Raw genomic sequence first — 17,898 nt, 5'->3', positions numbered from 1 at the left:
TTTTGGAGATCTGAAAAAAGATCTCCAAAAAAAACAGTAGGTTTTGTAAAAACAAAACTTACTGTTAAAAAATTTAAAAAAACTGGAAATTACACAATTGTAAAATAAAAATTCCTTATATAATAATGTTTTTATTAATGACAGAAATAAAATAAATGAAAAATTATTATTTCAAACTTGTCAGTAACAACAGCTGATCAACAATGCACAATACTGTATTAGTGTTTAAATCATTCTGTTAGGTACATTAAATATTACCAGGTACTGTGAACTGTGCTGTTATTAGTGAAGGGTTTCTGTGAGTGTTTATGTCACAGAAACCCTTCTGTGACATGAGAAGGGTTTCTCATGTCACAGAAGGTTTCTCTGTGACATGGGTGTTTATGTCATGTTTATTTACAACAGAGGAATATGCTGATATAGTATTCATTTTGGGTGTGTGTAATGATAATGCTGTAGTAGAATATGAAATAAATTTTTCAAATCAGGATTCCAGATTTAAAAACAATTAGCACGACTTTTTGCAATCTTTGGAAAATCAGTTTGCTACCTAATGCACGAGCTACGAACAATCTGACCAACATGACGTATCATTGATAAAATTTTAATCAATGCAGTCCAGGTGTCAGAACACAACGCCTTTCTAAGCGGTTTGTTGTTTCACATTTGATGGTTGGACTGTAACAGTCTGCTTCGTTTGGAGTTGTTCAACTAGTAGAATACAAATTGACAACTCTACATGTATGTTTTGTTTACCAATGATGCAAATTTCACTGAAGATGGCATCAACAACTTGCAACAACTTACGCAATCAGCATTAAAGAGAATTAAATACTCATGAAATGATGGAGGCAATTTTCAACACCGATTTAATATCAATGTGTGATGCGGTCTTCTTCACAAAAATTATACAGTATTCTGGTACTGTAAGTTTTCTAACTTTTTTCTTTTTTATTCAACCTATCTTACACCATTTTGTTCAGAATTAAATTGTCTGAAACATTTGTTTAAAAGTTTTATGTCTTTATTACCCATTTAACAAAGTTATCATACATCAAAACATAAAGCTCAGGGGTTTCACCCCTGTTTATTGGTTTTCACCCCAGCATACATCAAAACATAAAGCTCAGGGGTTTTCACTCCTGTTTATTGGTTTTCACCCCAGATTTCTCTAAAACTATTGCAGGTATGGTTCTGGGACCTATTTTATTTGATTTTTCAGATCAAAAACCATAAGAATTCATTAACTCTGCACCTTAATTAATGCCCTAAAAATTCCACCATCTACCAGGGTAGCTGGAATCTGAGCAAAATCTTTCACTAGCCATAACTCGCTAACAAAGTATTTTAGGACTTGTTTATATGAACTTTTCCCAATACTTTCATGAGTAGAAATTGTTATAAAAGTCCTGGAAGAACTTTATGATACAACCTGTATAAAAAATATTAAAATATAAATATAAAATATAAATGTTAAAAGTCATAAAAATTTTATTTTTCCAAAAAAACTTTTAATACCGTAATTATGACCAAATCTGTTTTCAGAAAATTTTGACAAATGCAAATCTTAGTTATAAAAAGAAGACAGAGCAATGAATTCTCAGTTTTAAATCTTTCTAGTTTTATCATTTTAACTGAAAAAGAACAAAACAAAACCTTTAATAGTAAAATAAATGAATGATTTAAGATATTTCATATAAATAATTTAATTTTCTGTCAGATTCTTTGAATAAAATAATTTTTTTTTAAATATGTACTTCATTTTTAAATCGATAGCTGAACAGTTATAGCAAGGTGCTTGCAGAGGGAAGTAGATGTACAGCTGTAAACCCACCGGGCTGGTCTAGTGGTTAATGCGTCTTCCCAAATCAGCTGATTTGGAAGTCGAGAGTTACAGCGTTCAAGTCCTAGTAAAGCCAGTTATTTTTACATGAAATTTAATACTAGATTGTGAATACCGGAATTCTTTGGTGGTTGGGTTTCAGTTAACCACACATCTCAGGAATGGTCGAACTGAGAATGTACAAGTCTACACTTCATTTACATTCATATATATCATCCTCATTCATCCTCTGAAGAATTATCTAAATGGTAGTAACCGGAGGCTAAACAGGAAAAAGAAAAAGAGATGTACAGCTGTGGGAGATACACAACAAATGCATGGAAGAACTTATTCATGACAGGAATCAGTGTACTAACCTATGCAAAAAACATTAAACGTAACATTATTTACTTACCATAATTACTGTAACTCTTCAATACCGCTAATTTCACCATCTGAATCATCATTGTCACTGAATTCACTTTCACTATTACAATCAGTATGGTTTTCACCAATCGTTTGCTATGTTCAGTATAATTTCTGATACCTGGTCAATCACGTGATCAGTCTCTAATTATTTTTTTCTAATTGTTGCACAAGCTGACATTTTTGCATCCAGTCATCTTTATTAATTACACCTATTTTACCTTGTACTAATTCTATATAATCATCCAATTTGAAAGTCACATTTTTATCAACAACGTAATTTTTTATATCAGCCCATTTCATCACAGTCAGATTGAGATGCAGATGATACGGTGGAAGCTGTAATACACTGTGACCCTTTTTAGCAAATAAAGCATCTATTATATACATTTTAAATCATGATTTAGTGGCTGAAATTAATTTATATAGCTTGGGTTTTAACAGGTTTTCATCGAACAATAGTTTTTTTCAGTAATCATTCAGTCATTTCTCAGAGGTTGATTTCGGTGTACCATTCAACTCCAGATTGTGATATGGTGCATAATCAATGACTTAACACTAAATGTTGTTTAAGTTTGTAAATTTTTTATGAGTTGATTTGTAACCCATTTTTTATAATTTCTATAATTCTTACTATCATGGTAATCGCCACACTTTTGTTCAGATTTGAAAATCAATAACTCATCTTTTACAAAATCATTTTCTCCCCCAGCATGAATGATAATTACTCTTTGACCTTTGAAATCAGAACAAGTAAGCCAGATGTTTCATCAGAATAATTCGTCCTACAATATAGCCTTGTGTGTGTTGAATGCACATACGTTTCATCCGTAAAAATGACTGGCCATACTTCAGCTCTGTATTTTTCTAATGTTTGTAGGTATAGTATTTGTTTCTCTTAAACATCATTTTTTTTTCTTATTAAAAATCTTCTATTATTACACATCTTTTTCCATCTAAATCTTAATTGTCTATTAACTTTCCGCAAAGCCAATTTTCCACCCTTGAAGTATATTTTGTTCTTTACCACTGTTAATAAACTTTTTATAATAGATTGTGTACTTTGTGAAACATTAAATTCATTTATAGTTCATCTAATAACACACTTGTCAAAGTTATCAATTTCTGTTTTTAGTTTATTTTGTAAATGTTTTTTGTTTGGAATAGAAAATCCATGACCGATGCTGCCTTTTTTTTTTTTATGTATTTCCTCAATTATTCGCAGAACACTACAGCGAGAAACTCCTGTTGTTTCAGGAACCCTTTCCTGAACTTTTGTTAGTTACCATGAACCTTCTTTTTTCATAAAAGAATGAACAATGAAAATGACATCACAAATCTGACTAAGTAAAACTTTATGACTACCTGTTTTGGAATTTCCATAACTACAAATGTAGAACTGCTAATGATAAAAATCACTGAAACATATCCGTATTATACAAATATGCATAATGTAAATCAAATAAATAAAACCAAAAATAATAAAATAAAAATGAATGTGTAAAAACTTATTCTCATAATAATTTTTACATAAATGCACATGATTTAAAGTAATGACTGTGCTTAGTGTTTTCTATACTATACAGAATATGTTTCTTTGTTTTTATTGATGAATTAAAATGTTTGCTTTTGTTGGTAAAGTGATTACAACTAAGCAAATGACTCATACATACATACATTCAATTTTAAGAAACCAACAATTAATTGGAAAGAAGTAAGACCAAGCTCGATGATTAATATGTTTAGATTATTTTAAATGTTCGTAGCTGGCAGTGAGACAGCCATGAATTTGTTTACAAAAACATTAATGAATGCAATTGATGCTTGTAAAAAAAATTTATACAAGCAACAAAACAATGGACAACAATTTGTACATTCTCGATAAATAACCAATGAATGAATTTATTTAAAAATTTTATGGTACAGTATAAAAAATTACACAAAAAAAAAATTTAATGTGGCGTTGCACATTATGCATGTATAATCATTGTACTGCAGCTAATGTTTTTAACTTTCATTTGTACTTTGAATTGAACTCGTCAATGTCAAACTGAAAATTAAGCAATCATGCCCTACACTACAATAAATGGCTTTGGCTTTTACTCTAAGTAGAGGGGAAAGTGCCTTGCTAGAACAGCTTTGCTATACCTTGTAGGAAAATTTTGTACATAAGGCCAAACCAGTAACATTAAGATTTTAGCTTGCTGCTAGAAATAAGTTGCAAAATAGTTTGATTTTTTTTAATAGAAAGAGTGATAGATATCTTTTTGCTTCTTATTTTTATCATTTTGATAATTTCTTCTTTTTTTACAGCAATTTTCTCAGTTTAGTCACATATCTGGACTGGGTTATGATATGTGTAACCACTCTTTCATGTATTTCAATGATGTTTGAGACACCTGATTATAGAGTGATGTCAACTCCTGTTTTACAAATTGCAGAGTATGGGTTCGTCATTTTTATGAGTTTGGAACTTGCCTTAAAAATATTAGCTGATGGAGTGTTTTTTACACCAAAAGCTTATATGAAAGATGTTGCATCTATATTGGATGTATTTATTTATGTTGTAAGTTTTTCTTTATTAAAATCTTCTTGATTTTCAGTTTTTCTGTACTACTTGCTTGACAATGTATAAAATGAAATGCCTTTATAGATTGCCAGGATTCTTATAGAAGTAGTGATATTGTATGCATTTTATTTTCATTTTTGCTGTATGGTTAATGCGATATTTAAACTAGTTAAGTTAAAACATTTTCAGGATTATAACTATTATTTAACCAACTTTTTAAAAAAATAGGAATTTTTCAACTCTATTTGTATGTAACTTTATTTTATTTGCATACAAGCCTTGCTCTTCATATAATGGATTGCTTGTAATGATTTTTTTTCTAGAAATTTCTCTGTAAGTATCCCATTGAAGATTTTCTAAATGATTTGTTTTAAAATAAGAAATTATATTACTTTCATAGACACTTTTAAATTACTCTTTATTTGTTGTCATCGCTTTTAGTATTGGATTGTTAAAACTTGATAATATGTGAGTTGAAGTCATCCTGATATTCATAGTATTTTTATACAGAATGTCAAGAAAATTATTTGACAAGATTGAGGTAAAAGAATAATACATACATACAACTTTACCTTACTCTCATTAGTAATTACTTAATGCTGTTTTTCTCTACATTTCTTTTTCTAGTTTTATCCATATTCAAGTTTTTTGGCTTCTACATGTATGTCTTTTGAGGTGAGCCTACAAAAAGCATGCATTCTTTTTGTAGACCTCTCACAGTTTAGATAATAATAAAATTAGGAGATGTAGACTAAAATAAACTTTTTAGAAATAATAAATCTAATCCATAAAACTATCTTAAAATAGTATAATAATACTTAATGAAAAATAATATATGCTATATAAAAATAATACTTTTTCATTTCTTCTTTAATTTTTTACACTCTAAATTTATGACTAAATTAATTTTTTGTCATTTATAGATAATTTATTTTTAATTTGTGGCTGATTTTAAAAAGTCAAAATTGAAGTGTTATTAAATTTTACAAGTATTTTTTGGAATTGTTTTATTTTTTTTGTTGTTTACTATATTTCTTGTTCCTTTAGAAAAAAGTCACTTATAAATAATTATACAATTAAGTACTGTTTACCTGGTATTTGAGGTACATTTGACCCACAGTTGTACCTTAAAAGTCAGAAATGTATTGTGTTTACTTTGTTAATTATTCCTTAACCCCTAGTGCTCGTTGTAATTTATTAAAAAGTGTTAAAAAATCTTCTTTTTTGGTCCGTTTACATTGTTGAATTTATTTTTTGTTAAATGATTGTAATATGCACTCTATATATATATATATATATATATATATATATAATCAAATTGATCAGAACTAGATTAACCAGAGTAATGTATACAGGATCTATGATGAAGTTCTCCCTGGACTAAACTACTTGTGAAAATAATGAAAAAAGTTCATGTAAACATAAGTTCTAAAATACTTTGTTTGCGAGTTATGGTTAATGAAAGATACTCAGAATTCAGCTACCCTGGTGAAATGAGGTCATACTGAAATTTTTGGGATGTTAATTAAGGGACAGAAATAGTGATTTCTTATGTTTTTTGACCCAAAAAATAAAATAAAATATGCCCCAGAACCATACCTGCAGTAGTTTTTGAGAAATATGGGGTGAAAACCATTAATTATAATAAAAAATCCTGTTTTTTATATTTGACAGTAACCGTGTTAAATGGGTAATAAACACATAAAACTTTTAAACAAAACGTGTAGAAAATTTAATTCTGAATAAAAATGTTGTAAGATAAGTTGAATAAACAAAGAAAAGTGAATTATGTATACACAAGTTTATAAAAAATATTCAAAAATTACCCTATCATTTTCAACACATTTCTTGCTTTTGTTGCTCTTTTTAGTTTTTCAGGGTTGTCCTTTAGTTGCTCAGCTGCATCCATAATGCGACAGTTAATTCCTCACCAAAATATATTTTTGTTTTGTATATAATATTTTTCATTCATCCCCCAGATTTAAAAATTTAAAGGTGTTAAATCAGGTGCTCTTGGTGGACAATATTGTGTACTTCCACAATTGATCCATTTCTCAGGGAAATGATGATTTAAATGGGTGGAAACTGCACAAGAGATGTGAGGAGACATGCATTGTGCTGGAAGTATATTTTGTGTCTCGGCAACTAGAGAATCATTTTTAAGCAGCTGCGGCAATTCTTCTTGAAGAAAGTGCAAGTAGACCTTAGCATTTAAGCAGCCAGGTAATATGAACAGTCCAAATAACTGATTATGAAAAAGGCTGCACCATACATTGGCACTAAATCGATGTGGAAAATTTGCTTTCCACCGTTTCATGACGATGTATAAAATGCCCATGTATGCTCATTGCGTAAGTTGTTGACGCCATCTCAACTGAAATTTGCATAGTCTGTAAACAAAACATACTTGTAGAGTTATTGATTTATATTCCACTTTTAAATATCCTCCAAACCATCAAATGCAAAACTCCGATCCATTTTGCAAGACATGGGGTATCTGATGCCTGAACTGCATCAATAATAATTTCATGAGTAACAGAGTCGTGTTGTACAGATTGCTCATAGTTGGTATAATACTATGTAGGTAGTGAGTGAACCTGTTCCCTGAAGATTGTGAAAAGTTGCAATAATTATTTTTGGATCTGGAAACCTGCGATTCGGAAAATGTATTTCAGTATTCAGTATTCTACTGCAGCAGCTGTACCACTACCATTACACACACCCAAAATGAATACTATATCAGCATATTCCTGTGTTGTAAATAAATATGGCATTACTTCAACGGCAGAGATCATATTCAAACTAACATTCACAGAAAACCTTCACTAATGACAGCACAGTTCACAGTACCCGGTAATACTTAATGTACCTTACAGAATGAATACTAATACAATAATGTGCATTGTTGATCATCTGTTCCTGACAACGTTGAAATAATAATTTTTCATTTATTTTATTTGTCATTAATAAAAAAATTATCTACATAATTTTTACTTATTTTAGTTTACAATTGTTGTGTAATTTCCAGTTAAAATTTGTTAACAGTAAATTTTATTTTTTACACATTTTTCTCATCTCCAAAAAAAATTGTTTTTTTTACATTAAATAAGTACTTTCAGATAAATCTAGTAATGTTCTGTTTCTAAATAAAATTTGAATTTTTCTAACTTATCTTTGTTTTATTCAACTTATCTTAGAGCATTTTGTTCAGAATTAAATTCTCTATAAGTTTTGTTTAAAAGTTTTATTTCTTTAATACTTATTTAACAAAGTTATTGTAAGTCGAACATAAAAAACAGACTTTTTTATCACAGTTTATTGGTTTTCTCCCCAGATTTCTCAAAAACTACTGCAGTTACAGTTCTGGAACCTATTTAGTTCAATTTTTCAGAACAAAAACCATAAGAAATCACTAGTTTTCCTCCTTAATTAACATCCTAAAAGTTTCAGTATAATCTCATTTCACCAAGGGATAGCTGAAATTTGAGCAAAATCTTTGACTAGCCCTAACTCACGAACATAACATTTTAACACATATACTTGTGTACTTTTTTCATTATTTTTGCAAGTAGAACAGGTTTGAAAGTCCCAGGAGATCTTCGTGATACACCTTGCATGTGTTAGGTGGTAATGTAATTGTGTTTAAAAATCACTGAAAAAAAAACTAAATCTATTTCTCATAATAAAAATTGTAATTTCAAACTAAGATAACTTTATTGAAAGGTAAATATAAATATTTATTGAAATATGAATTGAATAAATATTTGTAAAAAAAAAAAAAAAAAAAAAAACATATTAGTGAACAAAACTTTTCAGATGAAAGGCAGAGATGCTACTACTCAATAGAAGTAATTTAATTATTATAATTCATTCCTTTAAGAAATACGAGAATTTGTGGAAAATTGTATTTTTAAAAATGGGCATATTTTGTAGTTTTTTTATAGTGTTTCTTAGAAGATATACTAGAATAAACAACTGCAAGTGAAAATGATCTTGGTGTTAGAACTGGACATTCTTAAATTATTGTAATCTCACTTTATCTGAATCAGCATCATCACTTATATCTTTTTTAGATCTGTAATATTTAACATCACTTTAATACACAAAACTGATTTAATATTTTTGGCTAAATAATGTATAACACGCCTTGTACTCTTATTTCCTTGTAATGACATTTAATTCTTATTAGATAATTAGTTTAACTAAGATAATAGGTTGTTTAACTAAGGAACCACTGCTTGGAGTGAGGTTTGTTATGTTTTTTAGGAAGCACTTTACATTATAATTTTGTCTTAATTATAAAGACAGTGAGTTATAAATGGAATTAAATTGTTATATTCTGAAAATAGATAATTATTGTAAAAATTACTCATTCTATATTAGGAATTGGAAGTATATATCTTTTACATAAACTATGTTCATTAAATAAGTTAAATTGTTAAATAGTGGTTCATTTCTTTTTTTTTTAATTTACAACACTAAAAAGTACAAAAGTAAATAAATCTTACACATATAAAATATACTACTGTTTGAACATAATAAATGAATTTCAAAACCACTAAAAGATAACCATCATTAACAGTAACACTATTAACATCATTTATGTAGACCAGGGCATATTTCTGGAAACGTATTTAGAAAAGAAGTTGTATTCAGAAAGTTTTTTAACAAAAAAAAGTGTATAATAATTTAATATTTTATTTGTTACCCTTCATGACTATCATATTCTTTTCTGATAAAGAACTCTGACATTTTACTTTGTTTTGTCATCTTCCTCAGATTTCTATCTTCATGTTTCCTTTCTACCCACTTTTCATACTGTCTCCTTCTCTAACACCATCTTACCTTGCTTGCTGCTGTCTTCTCCTCTTCATCTTTTTGCCAAGATCTGAACCCCTAAATTGTCAGTCATGCAGCCCCTGATTCTTTCTTGTTCATCATTGGCTTCTCCTATTAACTGATTGTAATATTTACTACTCAATTTTATATTGAAACACAACTAGATTCTCAAATTATTTTTTCTATACTTGTTAAATTTTTGTAGATAGTATAGACCATTCTTCAGAAAATTTAGAAATAATATTAAGATCGAATAGTTATTTACATACATAACTCAATATATATATGTCAATAGTTTTTGATATTCTGCCTCTTGTTATTCTTTCACTAGGGGGTTGAATAAGAAAGTAACTAAATGTTTTAAAAATAATAAAAAAATGTATTTTACAAAAGTGAGGTGGTATTTTAAAGTTTTCTGACTTATTACATCTTTATTTTTAGATGTAAAGGTAAATATAGATTAATAAACACTATCAGATATTTTTTTCTAATACAATTATCTTACTTAACTATTAATTATATTGGCAACAATGAAGAGTGTATGATAGGTTAATTAGAATGATATAATTTATTTCAATGATGACGATCGTGCATTATGAATCTTATTAAATGTAATATGTTAAGAGAATTTATTTATTTATAAATACGAATGAGTATTTGTATAGGTTTATGTTAAGGTTATAATTTCAAAAGTTTATTGTTTGAAGTTATGGTCATCGTTAATGATGAACTGTTGAACAGTTAACCATGTATGTTTTAAAACAATATATACTTATATGTATGTGTATTATTGTTTTTTTGTAGCATTACTCTTAAAACATTATTAGTTATTTCAGATTCAGGTAAGCTAGGAATGTTATTATATTTTATTAAATTAATCAAATAATGTATGTCAATGTAGCCCTATATGGACTTCTCCGTGAATTTTCCTACGCACGAAATAAGTGTGTGCAAAAATAATGATCAGAATTCAGAAACAAAAATAAATTAATTGCCAATGCAATTTTTTAGCTAATATGTTATTAAAATTATTTATTTATTATATTATAAAAATGATTTTATATATATATATATATATATATATTAGCAGCATACCCCCATCGCAACTTCGCCCACAATATAGATGTAGCTTCACTCGCAATGCTTTTTTAATAGCAAACTTATTTTTTTATAAATAAAAAATATTTAATCAACAATATTATATTTAGATTTTCATTAAATCCTGATAAACCGGTAAATAAAAATTTTTATGAAAAATACTCAAGGAATATACGATAAACAATGAATTGTTGCCCAAAACTTAAATAAAGGAAAACAAAAAAAGGAAGATAAGAAAATTGAACAATATTTGTCAGACCAATCAATTTTATGAATGAATTAAAATAGTTCAGTATAAAAGTCCAATAAAGATAAACAAAAAATTTATTACAATCCCAAATCTAGCATCCCCATCGCAGCTTCGCCCACGCTCTATGGTTACTTACGCTTCCCATCACGATCAGAGGGTCATGGCTCGTTTCACTCTTCCTTCCCGTTTCTATTTCCTTTACTCTTCCTCCATTTGCCTTTCCCCCTTCCTCTTTTCTTTTTCTCTTTTCCATTTCCTTTTTCCCATTTTCCCCTTCCTCCCTTTTACCTTTTTCAATTTTTCCCTTTTCCGATTTTTCCCTTTCTCCCTACTTCGCCACGCGTAAATTGGTCCAGTAGTGTTTTGCCTTTCTCCCTACTTCGCCACGCGTAAATTGGTCCAGTAGTGTTTTAGTCTATAGCAGACACACATATCAGAAACATTGCAATAGAATCGTAAAATATTTAGTATTGCATATGTTTGTTGTTTTTACGTCCAATAGATAGCGCTGTTAGCACACAATTTAGTTTTTTATCGATTTAAACCTCTTAAAATCAAAATTTCACAAAATCCTTTCTTATTGCATGCCTACTTAAAGATACGAAGGTACCCTGAAAATTTCAAGTCTCTACCTATAATAGTTTTGGTTGTACATTGATTGAGTCAGTGAATCAGTCAGGACATTCTCTTTATAAGAGATTTATTTATTATTATGATTCTGAAAATAAAGTAATTCCGTATGGTAATATTAAATATTAAGTTTTTTCAAAATATGGCTTGTGTATGTTTAAATTTTTACTCATCATTCTATTACTTTGTTTTAGACAAGTCTAATATTCCTTTGTTGGATGCCACAGAGTGTTCCACCTAACTCAGGTGCTCAGCTTCTTATGATTTTACGTTGTGTACGTCCTCTGCGAATCTTTACGCTTGTACCACACATGAGAAAAGTGGTTGATGAACTTTGTAGAGGGTTCAAGGAGATACTTCTTGTAGGTTAATACTTATGTTAAATTTTTTACATCAAAAAATTTGTGTATAAAATATATATTTTTGATATCTATTATTAATAATTTTACTAATCTATAATTCAGGAGTTTAAAAGAGATTTTTAAAAGGATTTCTTAGAATTGATTTATTGTAAATAGTTGTATCATACTTAACCATAGAAATGTTTATAAAAATTCATTTACACAGTTCTGTAAAGAGTAATTGTTACTCCAAACTAGAAAATTTTAATTTCCACTAACAATTTAAATGGATCAGCGACTTAATATGTTTCAGTTAAATTTTATAATATACAAAACCTTAGTGTGTACATCTTGTTTGTAGCATTATGAAATCATTTTCTTACCTATTTGGCTTATCAATTTTTTTTTCTTTAGATTATAATTTTACTGGCTTGATGATATTCTCTGTTCCTTTCTATTTGTGCTAATATTTGAACCTCAATGTATTTAATTCTGCTTATACCCTCAATTATCTATTTCATATATTCCACTACAGTTTTTTTAGTCTTCCTCTCCAGTTTTTGCCTTTTAAATCTGAGAATGAATGTAAACAAACACATGCAACTATTTTTGTATATTGCATAGGATTTTTTAAATCTAAACTTTAACCAGGCTTTCTCTCTACTTTGGTTTCACTCTCCTTCACCTTTTGATTGCCCAAAGGTATATTCCTAGATTGTATAACAATCTTTTGTTTGGAGACATCTGCTTTTTTCTGTTGGTTTTGAACTTTTTTCTCTAATTGGTTGACTTTTCAATTTCTCATGATGATACGTTAGACCATGTTTGCTAGGGCGGTCCGAAATCAAAGATTACATCTTTTGGTTTAACAAAAGTACAAGAGCTGCAGCAATCTGAACATAGGACGCAATTTTTGGTGATCTGCTATGCATTTTTTATAGCTTTAAAGTAGCTGACTTTTTGAATGGTCTGTACCTCCTGTATTTGCTGCTACCTCCTTATAAATTGTATAACTGCTCAATGTGATCTGCATAACAGTTGACAAACTGCGGATCCCTGCATAGGTCATCCAGGCGTAACAGATTACCAAAAGCACATATCGATCTTTTTTCTCATGCATTGCGCAGCTGTTTGCCTACATTTCTGACATCCAAAACACCCCAATGGAGTCTGAATGAAAGGACAAATATCTAGTCTGGGGTGTCTAAAGGCTAAAAGCCAGCTCCTTGATGATATTGTGTTCAGTACAGTTTAGTAAGTCCCTGCACAAATTCTTTGAGGTAATTAGCATACTGTACAATGCAACCTCAATATTGATGATTCCAATCTTCTTGGTTTTGAGTAGCTGTGATGATTTTTGGTCATTGACAGTTTCAACAAATAGTTTTGCAACAGTCTTTCTTGTCTCCTTTACCTCTGGCTGCTTCCATATGATCCCTTGAGAGTAATTACAGAAGGACTGATTCTAGAAAAATCCCTTCTTTCCTTTTCATCACAAAATATTTGGAATTCATCCACAGCTCTTCAGTTAAAATTTAGTTCAGTCTGTCTTTTCGATACCACTGAATTCAACACTTTCTCTTTGCTTCACTTGTGAAGACAAAGGCCCTCCTGAATGAGGGATTTTATGTGGGCCCTCTGCCACAAAATGTGTTGAAATAGAAATTTTCATACATGAAGATTTGCCAGTTAAGATGTCACAAAATATGGGTGGAGAGGTGGTTTAGCACGACCCGAATCACTGATCTTCCTTGTACTGCCTGACCCAGTATACCGGTATCCCAGGGCTTGCACATAGGACTCCAATACCCTTCCCCGTGGGACAATCCCTGGCCCTTTGCAGATAAAGAGCCGAAGTGTCTGACTCAGGTTGAGCAGCAAAAGACTTCAGCAGAACAAGTTCGCATCAATTCACCCCCAACCCAGTTTCCACCACCAGGAAGGGGGATAAGCTTTCGCCATCCACACTCCTCAACATTAGCAAAACAGATCATTGTCATTCTTCCTGCTCCCCACTGCAGGCAGTGAAACAGAAGCACAACTGCAATCAGCTCAGACTGTTCAGGATTACCAGTCCCATACTCTACAGGAAGCTCCTGAGCAATACCATTGCCCTGTTGATCAACATAAGTGAAAATAGCAAAGTACCATGTTGTTGCCCACCACAGACGTGTGCATAGGTGTAACTGCACAGACATGGGTTTGGATTTTGTGCAGGGCATTATTATTATCCAGAAGAAACACCTAAAGTACTGCTTTCATTTCATTGTGCCATACTGTCATCAGAATATGTTACAAATTGTGCTGTAACATTTCAATACAATACCTAATTCCTGCATATTTTTTCTCTATCTTAATCATAATATAAATTATAACTTACTCATAAATTTTATAGGTTAAAATATTTTTTCTGATAAAATTTTTATTTTTGTTCCAACCATTTCTAAAGCATTAAGTGCACAATGATATGACAATGTCCATAGCTCTATTTTTTTTTTTTTTTTTTCATTACTTATGTATGTGTTAAATTTTGATCTGCATTTTATAACTGTATCCAGTCTTTTATTTTTTATTTTTTGGTTGATTAGTAAAAGGAGTTATTTCAATTCTGCAGAAATGATGGCAGACATTTCCAGAATGATCACAGCACCTTACAAGATATTTTAGTGTTTTATCAAATCAAGCTTTAAATGATTTTGAATTCATGTCATCATGAGATCAGAAACTGTAATTATAACTTCAATAACTGAAGTTTTTGAATCATGAGATTAGTAAACTAAAATTAGATTATATTTTGTCTTTACAAGATTCTGTTACAAATCTCTATGGGGTTTATAATTTTCCTTTTTTGCTGTATTACATTTGCCAGTATGAATTACTAAAGCCACTAAAGAACTTTTACTATTCCTAATTAATCAGGATTTATGAATTTGTTGTTTACAGGTATCGATTCTTCTGATTGTCTTAATGTTTGTATTTGCAAGCTATGGAGTACAACTATTTGGTGGCAGACTTGCTCGATGTAATGATCCTACAATTACACGCCGTGAAGATTGTGTTGGAGTTTTTGTCCGTAGAGTATTTGTTACTAAGATGAAGTTGCAACCAGGTGCTAATGAAACTTATCCTTCTATGCTTGTTCCTCGTGTCTGGTTAGTTTTATTAATTAAATTTTTCTTATTGTTATTTTACATATTTTAAAATTATTTTATTATTTAATTTTACCAACTAAAGTTTTTAGTGAAAGTTTTAATGTACAAAACACTGTTAAGTAATTATACAATAAGTGAATGAATGTACTGTAATAATACAAAGTAAATAAATAGTATTGCAAAGTTATAGCATGTTGTAATTTTAAATCTTGTATTCACAAGTTTCAATTATCTTTTAAATTTTTGGAATATTTTGTGCAAGTATTCCCCTTGAGGTGCATTTTATTGTTTTTCTGCTTAGATAAATAACTACAGAATATTGTTTTTGTGTGTATGTATGTGAAGTGCTGTAACTGTTATGATTGTGCACAACTTAACATGGGTAAAATATGCTAGAAATGTTGTTACCCAACCCGTTTAAAGGGTCCCCCATTCCCCCAAGAATGCACATTGTAAAAGGTCAAGAGACATGGCTAGGTACATTGTATTCCTTTACTAAGAGATAATTCTGCTAGGAAAAGATTCTGCCGAGTTGCCTTGGAACTCATACAGTGTGGCTCATAGCACCATCTTACTGAAAAAAAAACTTTTTTCTACTTGTTGCTGAATAAATTAAGAATTAAAAAGATATTGTAACATTTGAACATAAAGCACTCTAATACCAGTCACAACACTTTTCTTCATAATCTTCAAAAATATTAAGTTCAATAATTGCTACCACAGATTGTAACCACTTAAGTTTCTTTGAAATGGAAGAATTCATTTATAGAATATTGTGTTTGCTGAGGGAAATCATTATCAGAAAATTTGTTTATTAATAAAAACTGCAAATGAAAATTAGTTCCATCACTCTTTAATAAATTATTTACCTAGTTTTGATTTTAATTAATTAACAACAAAAATTAACTTTGTTATCATAGTCTTGTCTAGTAATGTCTAATGTCTAGTAATGTCTTATATAATCTTATAGTAATGTCTAATAGTAATGTCTTGTCTAGTAATAAACTAAGGCAAATTTTATTGATGTGGAAGTGTAGATCTTTACATAAAATCTCCTGATCACTGATTCAAACAGCTCAAGTAACAAGCATGATGTACAGAGTACCATGTGTTCTGTCACTCAAATTAAATTTTCAACTATACAATCCAGTTTTACACCACATTTCTTTTATATAGCCAGTAGATTTCAAGATTTTGAACTAAGTCTTGATAGCACAAACTGACAGAACAGGACAATTGTAATGAACAATAAATTCTTCAAAGTAAGGATCACAAAACATAAGCATTTTTGGTAAAGGGTTTCACAATTTTACAGAATTTTGCATTACAGTCGATAACTGCATTATATTATTACATAGCATACCAGGAAGGCCGATATTTAATGAATAGTCATTCATAACTCATGAACAAAAAGAGATAGTCATCTGAAAAAAATATGGCATAAAAGTACATTTTATTTGCTACAAAAACTTAACATTCCAAATAGTACCATTTACAGCCTATACATTTCTTCCAATAGCGAAACAGTTTTCTCATTCCATCAGTGATGAATACTGGCAGTCTTTACTTGATCCACAACCTCACTGTCTCATTCAGTTCATCAAACATGGTGAAATATCCTTAATATCCCTTTTTAATTGTAGAAAGATTGAAAATTGCCGGGGACCAAGTCTGGCTAGTGTAAAGGGTGTGGAAATGTTTCCGATTCAATTTTTCAAAAGCCTTGGCATTTGCTGCAATATGTATTTTCAAGTATTATTGTGCTGTAGTGTTCTTGGCTCTAGATTGTCAAACAAGACATACTCGTCTCCTAAGATGTTTTAACATTTGTATATATCGTACACAATTTAGTCAACTCAGCTTCAAGGTGTCAGTCACATACATTTGGTTGGAATCCCAGAATACTATCAAAAGAATTTTTTTACAGAGGGTTGTATTTTGAATTGTTTTTGTTACAAAGAATTGTATTGCTTGTGTTCAGTGTTGTGCAGTTTTTTCTGGGTTGTAATGATCATTCAGTTTTGTGTCCTGTCGCAATATTAAAAAGGAAGTTCCCTTCATCATCACAATATTCCTTCATTGTAGTTTGTTCCTTTCTCTTACTGCATGTCACTCACCATGAACAGATTTTACACAGCCCAGTTGTGCAATAATGTGTTTTCTTTCTTTGGATATGCTTATTTGGATGGCGATGGTCATTCTGAAATTCATTCATCCACCTCCTTTTTGTGCTGTTCATCAGTCATAGAAATTGATCTACCATCAACCACTGCAACTTATCCTCAATATTTTCTTTACCAGCTTCTGATGCACAAAACTTTATTACACACCTCTTCAATAGAACCTCTGATCAATAGTTTCATCATCATAAACTGCTTTTAGACAACAATGAATGTCACTAACATTCACTTTTTCCGCTTTTAATAATTCAATTATTGCACATTGTTTTAGACACATTGATCATCTCTCATATTAATAATTTTCAAGAATGCTGAAGTTCAACGACACATTTGTTGTTTGATCATACACACACATTTTACATATACTACACATTTCTTTTATTGTAAGAATTTTGTCTTATTACAATGAGTGTATTTTTATTATTTGAATGTAGAATGTATGTATACTTTGTAATGTTTTTATTAGCATCATTTTTAAAATATATGTATGTGAATTTTACAAAAAACATTTAAAATTATTTTGAACAATTACTTTAAATTAGATGTAATATCTATAATTAATTTATAAATTAAAAAAATTAAATCAGTATT

At 29.8% G+C, this 17,898-nt stretch overlaps 1 protein-coding gene across 1 annotated transcript in view; it reads left to right on the top strand.

The window, feature by feature from the left end:
* Positions 1–17,898, top strand: part of na (sodium leak channel non-selective protein na) — a 231,003-nt gene that overhangs the window by 84,480 nt on the left and 128,625 nt on the right. Inside the window, exons 16-18 of the mRNA XM_075361924.1 lie at positions 4,562–4,814; positions 11,829–11,996; positions 14,919–15,127. Of these exons, the coding sequence (XP_075218039.1) occupies positions 4,562–4,814; positions 11,829–11,996; positions 14,919–15,127 (630 nt within the window). The remainder of the gene's footprint in view (positions 1–4,561; positions 4,815–11,828; positions 11,997–14,918; positions 15,128–17,898) is intronic.

The sequence above is a fragment of the Lycorma delicatula genome, chromosome 1 (assembly GCF_047948215.1).
Source record: "Lycorma delicatula isolate Av1 chromosome 1, ASM4794821v1, whole genome shotgun sequence".
NCBI lineage: Eukaryota > Metazoa > Arthropoda > Insecta > Hemiptera > Fulgoridae > Lycorma > Lycorma delicatula.
This window is presented reverse-complemented; position numbering and strand designations above follow the sequence as displayed.